Source organism: Pygoscelis adeliae, unplaced genomic scaffold, assembly GCF_000699105.1.
Source record: "Pygoscelis adeliae isolate BGI_AS28 unplaced genomic scaffold, ASM69910v1 Scaffold66, whole genome shotgun sequence".
Classification (NCBI taxonomy): Eukaryota; Metazoa; Chordata; class Aves; order Sphenisciformes; family Spheniscidae; genus Pygoscelis; species Pygoscelis adeliae.
In genome coordinates this window covers 517661-529388 of record NW_008825167.1, presented here as the reverse complement: position 1 = coordinate 529388, position 11728 = coordinate 517661, and the positions used below count along the sequence as shown (strand labels likewise).

Sequence of the window (11728 nt, the reverse complement as noted above, 5' to 3'; positions counted from 1 at the left end):
AAACCTTGATTTTTATTTTTTTCTAACAGGCAGCTGCCAGGGAACATCATTCCTTTTTCCAGGTTCTACACTGTCAGAGAAGATGTTGCAATGTGTAACTATTTAAAAAGGAAAAAAAAAAAAAACCACTTTAGCATTGCAATAACCTGGAGCTAAGAAAGACTATATTCTTGAATGCATACATTCAAGACGCATCAATAGAATAGCAAAATATGATAGCAAGACTGCATCAGTTAAAAGAATTGAGCATCTCTCATCTTTTGGACTGTGCATCGTGCGTGTAGATCTCACTGAATCAGATTTAAAGTTTGTATGAGTAGAAGGAAGGCGGGGTGCATGTCACCTTTCTTAAAAAAACAAAAAATCCACCATCAACAAATACCAGAATCATAAGGCAAAGATTTGTCACTTTGGACAGAAAGAGCAAAGATTTAATTGTGTGGCCTGCTGTGTATAGGCCTCAAAAAGCCATTCAGGAATTGCAGGATTCATTCTGACCTAGAACATATTCTTCGTATTTGGTAGCAGTAAGGTCTGCTTATCAGGCCTTTCCAGCTTCTGATAGGCGGAAGAACCAGGCAGTAACTTCCTAGTCCTCAACAAAATCTTGAGCGACTATTATTGGGATATTCTTACTTGACTGACTTCATCCAAGAGATCTGTCTTTTCTCACTCATTTATGGGGGGGGGGGCAGGGCTGGGAGGGGGAGAAGTTTGGCTGTTTTGCACTTTTGAAATAAGTTAACATTAAATGTTTAAGGTTCTCTGTTGGGTGATAAAACACGGATGACTGAGTTGTCAAGAGACATGAATGCATACATCAGACCATCTCCAACCAGAGGGACGCTGGGAGGTGTAACAAGGACCACAAATGAAGCCATTCTGCTGTGTGAAGGAGGAGGCTACAACGTTGTTCTTGTGGAAACAGTAGGTATGTGCTTAGGGTTTTCTTTTAATTACCCTGTTGTGGTATCTAAATGAGGTGTGTTACTAATTGCATACTTTCACACTTGATTTTGCTCATGCTTTCATACATGGTTACTGGTTGAAAATGAATGCCCATTCTGTCAATTTTCTAGTCCTGTACGTTTTGTAAAAACACTGTTTTGTAAAAACTGTTGTGTTTCATGTTGTCTTTGTTAGTGGGATTTGTTCATGGTGCAATACTAGAATCTGTCATAATTACTGTCATTAACATGACTGAAAGTTTGCAATAAATGGTGAACTCTGGATTTAATTTTTTAGGTGTGGGACAGTCAGAATTTGCTGTGGCTGATATGGTTGATATGTTTATATTACTGCTACCTCCTGCAGGTGGAGATGAATTACAGGTATTTTTCAGTTTCTCTTATTAAGTATTACCTAGGACTAGAAAGAGAAACTGAAATCCAGGATGTAGTATCTCTCTGTGCAGAAAGTCCATATCAATAGTGTTTTGTAAATTACACTGCTACTATTGAAGTCTTTTTCAGCATCGTATCAATTTATTGCACAGTTAGGATCTGATATCCCCCCCCACCCCCCACCCCACTAAATATGTAAAATTTTTATCCTCTCTGACTTTGGCCTATTTACTAGTTATATATGATTTTGGGGAGTAGCTTTGCGTTATAGGAAAACAGAAATCAGCATAAATAGATTTGTAAACTTGGTCATGTTTTGGTTAAACTTAAGTGTCTACACATGAAATAGGTTATCACGTAAACTCTGATATCCATATTTAGTTTTGTTGTGTCACAGTAATAACTAGTAATGACAGAGGCCATTGGTACTACTCTTCCATGACTAGCACATACACACACATGCACATACAAAAAAGTCAGTGAGAGCCACCAGAAACTAACAAAACATTTTGACCTGCTTTTTGTGATAAATCAGCATGTCACAGTCCTTCTGGGTTTTGATTTCTCTCCATGTTCCGTTTAGGGTATCAAGCGGGGTATAATTGAGATGGCAGATCTAGTTGCTATAAATAAAGCTGATGGTGATTTAGTTGTGCCTGCACGGAGAATACAAGCTGAATATGTTAGTGCTATGAAGCTGCTTCGCAAACGTTCAAAGGTTTGGAGACCAAAGGTTTGTCTACTTCACTATGGGTTGGGGGGGGGGGGGGGTGGGGGGGGTTTGTCTGGGTTTTGTTGGTGTGTTTGGGGTTTTTGTTTGGTTCCTGCTCCCCTGTGCCTGCCACACCCAAAAAAGTGCTGAATGAGTTAGGATTGTTAGTGTCTCATCTAGCTATACTCGTCTCCCTGGGCTCTTTTATAAAAATTTCAGTTCTGTTGTTTAGTTTTACACTGTGCTAGAGAGTTGATTGCTGCTGTTTCTGTTTCACCTCTGATCTCAAGGTGCGCCACATGAAACACTGTGCAAAGCTAGTCCTGCTCCCCATGATTTCTGTCCTGAGCTACAATCTCAGCACTAGCAGACCTATTACTAACAGCAGTAGTGGTACAAACTTGTCTTGCTTTTTGTGAACTATGCATATCTTAAAATGTCCCATAAGCTATTTCTCCCTCTTTTATAACTCTGAAGCCTACGATTATCTTTGGTCTTTCACTTGTTGATGTGTTTCCTTTATTGCTTTACTTTTTTTTAATTTCTCACATAATGAAAGTTCTTGGGCAAGAACCTCATCTACTTGTGTATGCAATGTCTAGATTATTGGAATTCTTATCCTGTGGGCCTTTAGTTTTAAGGTAGTATTCCATCCATTAAAAGGTTATGGCAAATTATTAAGGAAAAGATTCAGTACTAATTTTTAATATGTGTGTATAAAATAAGCGCACACACACACTCTCAATCCCTGTATTTATATACGTGTACATATAAAGGAGGTTTGCTCTACCCTGGTATTAAAATTGGCCCAGTGAATTAAGTTTAAATCAGCTGGGCTGCTTGAGGCTTAGCCATCATCTTGTAATTTTTGTTTCTAGATCTGATGAGAGGTCACATCTGATAAACGTGACCCAAAAGAACTGTTTGAGACCAGTGGATTATACAGGTTATCAGAAATCTCTCTCTCTTTCCGTGATGGCAGTGTCTGACAACTGAAAGAAAGGAAATAGTGATGTGTAGGGGCTGTATTCTAGCCATTAGATTGGGGAAAGAGAGAGAGACTTTTCAAAAAAAAAAAACCAAACACACACAAACCTGTTCCATTTAAAAGATCATGTTGGATGCCTGAAATATTTTTGGCAAAATGAATTCCTAGTCTGGAAAGCAAATGCAAAAAATTGTCGAAATACCTCCTTTCTGGAATATTTTAAGTGCAAAAGAGTAGCTACCAGAGTATGTCTACCAGAATATGTAATTAACTCTACATTTAAGTAAAACACTGTACCTTTCAGCTAAAGGACTTATTAAAATGATTCTCACTCATTATACAAGCAGTTGGACAAGGCCTGTTTATCCCGAATACTATGGATCTCAGGGTCTACTTATAGTTGGTAGAATCCCAATTTTGAGATAATTTTTTTAAAAAAAAAACAGCACAAAACTGCTTAGAGCTTCATGAAGTGAGGGTATTGAAGTAAGCTTGCCTTATGCATTTCTTAATTTTCATGCAATCTACCTGATGTAGTAATTGAACCCTCAAGCCCAGTAGTTACTTGGCTTTAAAAATTCTTCTGAATCCAACAGGTAATGCGCATCTCTGCCAAAACTGGAGAAGGTATCTCAGATATGTGGGATAAAATGACAGAATTTCGTGACCTCATGCTCACAAGTGGTGAGTTGATTGCCAAACGACGGAAACAGCAGAAAGTGTGGATGTGGAATCTCATCCAAGAAAATATGTTGGAACATTTCCGGAGTCACTTGGCAGTCAAGGATAAGATTCCACTTCTAGAAGAAAAAGTTCTTAGTGGTGTCTTGTCTCCTGGGCTGGCAGCCGACCTGCTACTGAAAGCATTCAAAGATGGTCTCTGAGCATTAGATTCTAGTCTGTTCTTGTTAAGTGCTTTATGTAAACATGAATATTAAATACAGTTTTTCTATGTGTGGATTCAAATATTTTACTACAGCAGCCGTTAATAGAATACCTATCCCATACTCTACAAAAAAATACTGTAGGATTCTGTGTATGTGAAGATCATGACAAATCCGAACACTCACTTGGAGATTACTACAGACTATATTGGAAAAAAGTACATTTCGAAGTCTTCTATTTGTACACGCCATAGATCTGTTGGTCAAAAATGTATGCCTGTGTCAAAACGTGACTGGTTTTGGGAGGGTGGGAGAGAAAGGTTTGTGGTGGGGCAGAGTTTTATCCCAATTATGGGACCATCTTAGAGCAGTTGACACTGCAGCTTTCCATTCTAATACAGCATCAGCTGTTGCCAATATGGATTGCTTTTTCTTTCCTCACCTTGAGTGACAGCAAGAACATTGGACCCCCTGGCAGCACCTGACCACAGTCTTAGTTTAAATAAATTGTATGCATATAAATAGAATATAGTGGTGTTCAGTGCCCGTTTGGAAGCTATAGTTAGTTATTATATACTATACACTAGGAGAATAGAATTTTAACTGTCCCGGTTTCTAAATAGGTGTTTTAATGCAAAAGCAAAATATAGTTAGACTTTTTTTAAATACAGACATCAAATGGAACAAATGTCATCCATGATGTTTTAATAGCAAATGTCTTTATACTAGAATAATTGACTATTACACTAGTAATAGTGTAATATTACTATTACACTAGTAATAATGGTTTGAGGTTTTCTGATCTGGCTTAAGTTTTTGGGGTTCAAACAAAATGCCCAGTTGTGTTTGGGTTGGGTTTTTTTTCCCCTCTCTTGTAGAAGACATGAATGCTTACAATCACCAGTACTTTTTTTTTTTTTATTTCCCTCAAGAAAAAATCTGGAGGAAGCATTTTCCTAAGCCATGATCTAGAAAGCAGAGCTCATCTGGTACCTACTAAATATGAAGGGTAAAGTGGAAGAATGCTGATTTTTGGAGGCCTGACAGAAAACCAGTGAAATAGCAGGAGATTTTGTGAGTCTATTGTTGCTTACATGAATTGACTTAAAAAAAAATTGGATGTGATGATTTTTATAGTCTTGATTTTCTGGACACATACATAAAAGGTATGGTGTCTTTAATTTTTATTTTAGCTCAGTTTCACCTGTTTGGCTTCCTGAGAAGTATGTGTTTCACACAGCGTTTGAGTTCTGGCAACCTGAGTCTGAATTTTTGAGACAATTCCAGGGTAGCAATGAATTGGTTTACTTAGATCCTCTTTCTGTTTTCCTTTGTTTTTTTCCCAGAGTGATTTTTTTTCTCTTCTCTTCCTTCCCCTCATCCCAATTGTTATAGTGTGTTCCCAACTAAATTTACTTTTTCCTGCTAGACCTCTGTGCTTCAAAATCTTAATTCCTGCAGAGGTATAATTTGGTAACCAGAAAAGATGAATGATTGTTGAAAATGCTGAGGATTTGGTTTGTCAAAGTGGCAGAAATTAAACAATGCAGAAGAAACCTCCATCCTCGGTGCTAGCATTTCAGTTATTTTTCCCATTGTATGATGGCATCTGTGTAATTGTCCATATATTTTTACTCTAAAAATATGAAGCATGACCAGAAAGTAAAAGGCAAACTGCAAGGCAAAGTAAAAATACTTCGTAATTAAAAGCAATGATCCCTGTGTACGTTTGCAGTGAAATATTAACAGTGTGGTGTGGTGTTTTGTGGGACCGAGGCATTTTTGTTAAGAAATTTTGCACCGGTGTAGCTGGTTTTGACCACATCAATTGTCAGAACTTCCGTGCTCTGGCCCCCTTATTCTTATTTCTTAGACTTTGCATCCCAAATGAGTAATTTGGGATTGCTGCAACCAGTTACGTAGAAGTAGCTGAAGGAATGTTAGGGGGTGACAGAAGCACAGCAACTTCGTTAGGACCGTGCTGAGTTGTTGTGAAAAAAATGTAGCACTTACAGTTTATTTTCGATTTAAAAGCAGTCTATTGAATATGACAGAAAGTGCCCCAAACCAAAAGCAGTGTCTTCTATCCTTTCAGCTTTAAAAATTAACTGTGTTTTGATGGTACCTAGTAGAAGAAATGACAGTCAGGTGGAAAATGAATTAATGAGAGCAGCAGCATTTTAACTGGTGAGTTCTCAACTTTTTGATAGTCCATTTGTTTCAGGTGACAGTTTTTAAGGGGACCTCATTTGTGCTTATCTGTTAGATCAAACCCTTATCATTGTCATTACTTTTTCTTTTGTCAGGGGCTGCTGTTTTCCTTGTCTGTTGTACATGAGCTGTCAAGCAAGTAAAATAGAACCTGCAGCTTTGTTTAAATGATGGCTGCTCAAGCAGAATACGTTTTGTCACTTCTTCAGGATGTTTTCTGAATGCAGATCTGTCCGTCTGCTCAAGCCATGGGCCATCACTATTTTCTCGTTTTGTTGCTTCTTTTAAAGTATTGTTAATTTACTAATGAACTCTTAGCAGAGGACAGTACAATGGCTTAAGCAAGTTCTACTTTTCATTCAACTGCATTTTCTTCTTAAAGTAGAACACTGAATGAAAATTAGATTTGCATTCTTTATGCGTTCATTCGTGCCTCAGGCTTCAGCAGACAAATACCCTTATGCTGAAAAGGGTCTTCAGCAATGGCACAATAGATAAGGGTCCCTGCTTTGTTTTTCAGTGATTCCCTTATCAAATTGAAAAGCTATACTGCGCAAACTATGACCCGAGCCTCACACGTGAGAACCAAATTCTTTGTTTTACAGCTTGTAAAATTTTGCTATCACATGTTTTGGAGTCAACTGCTGTTCAACTAATGGTGCAGTTTTGTTTATGTCCTCGTGGGCTGGGGAAATGCATTGTCTTCAGAAGGGCTGCATAGCTTTAGCTGGTAGGCTACGATTTAGTAAACAATTCAGTATTTCCCAAGATAGGGAAGAGCATTTCCAGCTCATCATTTCTAGCTCTGTGGGATTAAGTGGGGTAAAATGCATTAAAACATTGTCATTCAAGTAAACAGGCTTCTGAAAAAAGATAGTAAACAAATCTGTTGAGTAGGATGTTGACATATTCTTAGGTGCTAGAGTTGTTAAGTTGCTCTCATGTTAACATTTAAAACCACAGCTACTGCAGAACAGTATGAGAAAATAATATAACTTTATGAGAAAATAATAAGATAAAGTTTGTAGCTAGGGGTATGATAAACTGTTAGACAAATTGATATGGGAGGTAAGGAACAAACTTTTCAGGCACACAAACTCTTGTGTCCTACAGTCTTGCAGTTTTAAGTGTGAAACTTTTCCCCAGGTCCCTGTGTAATAGATGTTGCTGGTGTTTCACAGCTGGAAAAACAGGTGTGGTGAGATCAAGTGATTTACCCAGAACTCTGAAACAGGTCAGTGGAGTGTAAGGGTTACAGTTCAGTAGTCTTTACTCTGAACCCGTATATATTTACGGCCATGTTACTTAGGGTTGAAAAAATGCTCTTAGCAAGTTCGTGCTCTCAGTGTGACTTATTCCTTTCATGTCTAATCTGTTTTCAGTGGCAGGACCCAGTGACCCCTTCTTGACTACTGTTCTGTTGTAATGTCCTGCTTTAAGTAGTAGAAAACTTTTCCTTGATATCTAATCTTCCCTTGCCTTTTGTAAATGCATTACTTCCTGTTATGCATGCTTGTTCAGTCTTTATGTTCTCCTCACATATATTGTTTCTTTATTCATGAAATCTGCAGTGTGTTGGCTGTTTATTTGTGGGTCTTGAGATTTTTGGGGATGGGGATTGAGCTAAAGAATACTAATGACTTTTTTTTTTTAACCTTATGCAGTTCCCTTCCTAAAGTTTTCTTTCTTAATGTGGCAAGACTCAATTATTGACTTGCTCTGTACTGGTGTAAACATACTTATTTCCCCTTTACTTTTTCTTGCTCAGAGTGCTCTATTGTCTCCCCTTGGATGCACAGTCAAGAAGTAACATTACCTGTGAGTTAAAATGAGAAGCATTTTTACAGAGCTTAGTCCTTCCATGAGTCCTGCTGGACTCTTCTAAAACAGATATAATTTGAAGAATGATCAAACAGAAGTTGATAAAACATGTATTTAAAGAAAAATCAGTGTGTTCCCCTGGAACTTACGATTTGGACAATCAACGTGCACAGGTTGACTAGCAACAGGGTTCCCCAGATACAACCCACACACCCCGTAATAGAACATTAATACAATTTGTAGATTGAGAATAAAAATTTCCAGACAAAAATCTCATAAGCAATTACAGCACATATTTAGAATGGAAGTGTGATAGGCGTATTCTGTTCCCTGCTGCCATACCAAGGTATGGTTCAGCTGGTGAACAAACAAGGAAAAGAGGAGCCAACATTCATGGTAGTCGATGAAGAAGGTACGTTATGGAGCGGCAAGGAGAATGTCTGTTTTTCTCTTTTTTTCTCCCATGGGAGCATAAGAATTATCTTAGACAATTCACTGGCAAGCTGCAGAAACTGATGTGATCCACAGTGTTTGCTGTGTGAGGTTTACAAAAATGATAAATTCAATTCCCTTTTCTATCTTTTGGAGATATTTGTATGTTGCGGGGGACTAGTCTAATGCAGACATTTGTCCTTTGGAACTAGGTGGTTTTGTTTGTAATTGTGCTCTAAGTGGGGGAAAGCTAGAAGTCCTTGTAGTTTGAGTAAATGATTGTTCACTTGTAACAAAGAAGTCAAAAGCTTCACTTTTCAGAATGCGTGATGAGATTCCTGTGTTCTTCCTTAAAATACTATGGCAAAATGAGCTCCTGCTGTATGTTAGTTACTACGTCTTCATTTTCTCTTATGTTTAGATCTCTTTCACTGGTAGAGTAGCATAAAAAAGTATTAGTTTAGTTATACACCTTTTTAAATTACCTAAATATTCATAAAGTTAATCAGGGATTAACAATATTTTTGCTTTGTTTCTTCTATTGAAAGCAACTATTATGATCTAAAGATTATAACCTATTATAACCTAAAGACTATTAGAACTTCAGATGACTGAGCTGACCAGCACTGTGGCAGACTGCAATGGCTGGGGAAGCATAATGTGTACGTATAATGAGAAGATAACTCTCATTGACCGTGTGGCTCGTAGCATTACAAAGTCACACTGCTAACGGTTTCTCTCAGCCCTGAATCTATGACACAAAGATCCTGTTTGTAGTTTTCTAATTGCAACCAGCGGAAGACAAGAGTAATGTTAGTTTTTATGACTTGTTGCTTAGCAGCATTGATCAACAAAAGTACAACCTTTTCTTTTCCTGTAACCTTGGTGAACCCAGGCTTCGGCAGAGCTCACCAGCAGAAGACAAGGATTTCTGAAGTCATGCGGAACTGTTGTTCAGTGTCTGTTAGCAGCACCTGTGGCAAACTGTCTCTTCTTGACCCCTTCGTTACCTTTGCCCTTTAGTCTTCTTTCTCGCTCTCATCAAGTCTTAGAAGAAAACAAGCACCATCCTAGGAAGGTGTGGAGAACGGGAAGTCTAGAGACAAGCCAACTGTTCTAAGATGTATCCTGCTGCTTCTGGGGAAAAGGAGCTGAGCTGGTTCCCAGGCTGTGATGTCAGACCCTACTCTCATGGCAGGAGAAACAGACTTCAGCCATCACAGTAAGGATTATTCTTATTTAGAGAAGCTTTCCCAGTATTTTGGAGTAGGCAAAATAATCCATAGAGGAAAGGAAAATTAGAGAGCTAAGAATTTCCTGGATTACATCCTTTAGGAGGGATTTCACAAACTGAACTAGGAGGGATATTGAATGTGTTTGAAAATGATTAGGGATCTGCACTGAACGTAGGTATAAAGACAATTCCCCCCCCCCCTTTTTTTTTTAATCTGATCAAATCTGGCAAAGCCTGTAAAATAATCGCAAACAGTAAGTTGCGTGTTTCACCTTACTTCTAAACTGTAAGTTGTTAGTCTAACTGGACAAAGGATCTTTAGTGACATCACAAACTGCAACAATTAATGTGCCTTATGATGTCAGAAGCTTAGACTAGGAGCTTTTACTGTTACTCAGATGCTTGTCTTTTACTTCTAGATCTAAGTAAGAAACAGCTAACTATTTGTATACTTTTTCTGCCAAAAATGTTATGATCCTGAGACATCTGTAAGCTTGTGGACATTATGTGGAAAATAATGCCTTGTCAATCTGCTGGTTTTCTCCTTTCCCCCCCTCTCACCTCCACTGCTGACTTCTCCCCTCTGTTCACACTTCAGGATTTGTTGATAGCTGTTAACAGCAGTACGGGTCAACATATTAAAAGGTCAGCATGTGTTTCACAAGCCTGTTATGCTCTGGTGTCCCTTCTCTTCTGAAGTTCAAAGAGAAACTCTGCTGTTCAGCTATCTCAGTCTCATAAAATTCATGGAGAGGACTAATATTGCTGTAATCGCACAACTGAGATCAGATACTCATTCCAGAAAAGGCAGCCACACAAGAAAGTGGTTTCTGTCCTATGTGTCGTGTCAAAAGCATGGCAAGTGTATAGTATCTGGCAGAGCTCAATCAACTAAAATAAACAGCAAACCGCAATGTGAATTACGTTGCAAATATTGCTATTAACTATTTTTTTTAATTGCACAAATCTTAACAGTGATCTATCTGGAAACCCTGGCTGCTATCTGAGACTAAAAGGAATGACTTTCCCTGCCCTTGCTTGCTGAACAGAGCAAATTTTGTTGACCAAAACAGGATTTCTTTTTTTTGAGCTGTGAATACGATTTGTCTGTCTGCAGTGAACAACAGCTGCTAATATTTGATATCTGCAGGATTCAAAACAAGTAGCTGAAGTCATGTTCTTAATTTCTGATTTAAAGGAGAAGGAGGGAACTTAGGTCAAAATCAATAAGCTTTTAAAAACAGTTTCAGTAAAAGCAAAAAACTTTTTTGTTGTTTATAAGTGGTGTGATGCGGAATATGTGACTGGTTCTTTCTGTGTGCAGTGGCAATAGAACCTGAGTAGATTTGAAAATTAATGTTTCAAACTTGAGATAAGTATTGTTATCCTTCCCCTTTCCTTTTAGCTATCCATTAGAATGTGGCATTCTCTTATAAGCGAAAAAGTGTCTTTAGTGTGAGACTCTTTAGTGCTGTCATTTCCACATCTGCAGCAACCGGGCAGACCTTGCCCACTGTACAGCACTAGCACGACTAAAAGCCACTGAATGTTTTATTTCTGTAACCAAGATTAATTGGTTATTCTGAATTATGATGCGTTGAATAGGGAAGTCCCAGTTTCATATCTTGCAGGTTGCACGTGGCTTTCAGTTTAGCTGCAGACACCGCTCCACGTACCCGTTCCCACCGCACACAATTCCTTGCTGTGCACTTGCTCATATTAGAAATGCTACCGTTTCTCCATACCCTGGCATGAGGAAAGGACGGCATTTGGGCATGTGCCTAAGTGTGATTGAATAGGGGTCCTAGAATACAGGCCGCCTGAGTTTTGTCCTATTAGGTGAGTCAGTTTTCCATTTTCGGGGTAGTAAATTTCATACGCAATGAGACAAGAAATTTCAGAGGGAAACTGGAATAATTAAAATAATGGCGTTTGGTCCACTGCCAACTCTTTCATCTTAGAAAACATTGCTCTGGAGACATGCACAGATCCTGTAAATGAATCTAGTCTGGATAGCTTGCATCTAACATTTGAACTTGTATCCCTTAGCGAGCATCTGAAGTGCAAGGACATTTCTGTGGGACAGTTTGAATGGTTTTGGTT

The 11728-nt window shown here is 38.4% G+C and overlaps 1 protein-coding gene across 1 annotated transcript in view; it reads left to right on the top strand.

The window, feature by feature from the left end:
• MMAA (methylmalonic aciduria (cobalamin deficiency) cblA type) overlaps positions 1-3995 on the top strand; it is a 6434-nt gene extending 2439 nt beyond the window's left edge. The window contains exons 3-6 of the mRNA XM_009328742.1: positions 761-931; positions 1246-1331; positions 1927-2076; positions 3640-3995. Coding sequence (XP_009327017.1) covers positions 761-931; positions 1246-1331; positions 1927-2076; positions 3640-3927 — 695 coding nt within the window. The 3' untranslated portion in view covers positions 3928-3995. The remainder of the gene's footprint in view (positions 1-760; positions 932-1245; positions 1332-1926; positions 2077-3639) is intronic.
• The last annotated feature ends 7733 nt before the right edge of the window (positions 3996-11728 follow it).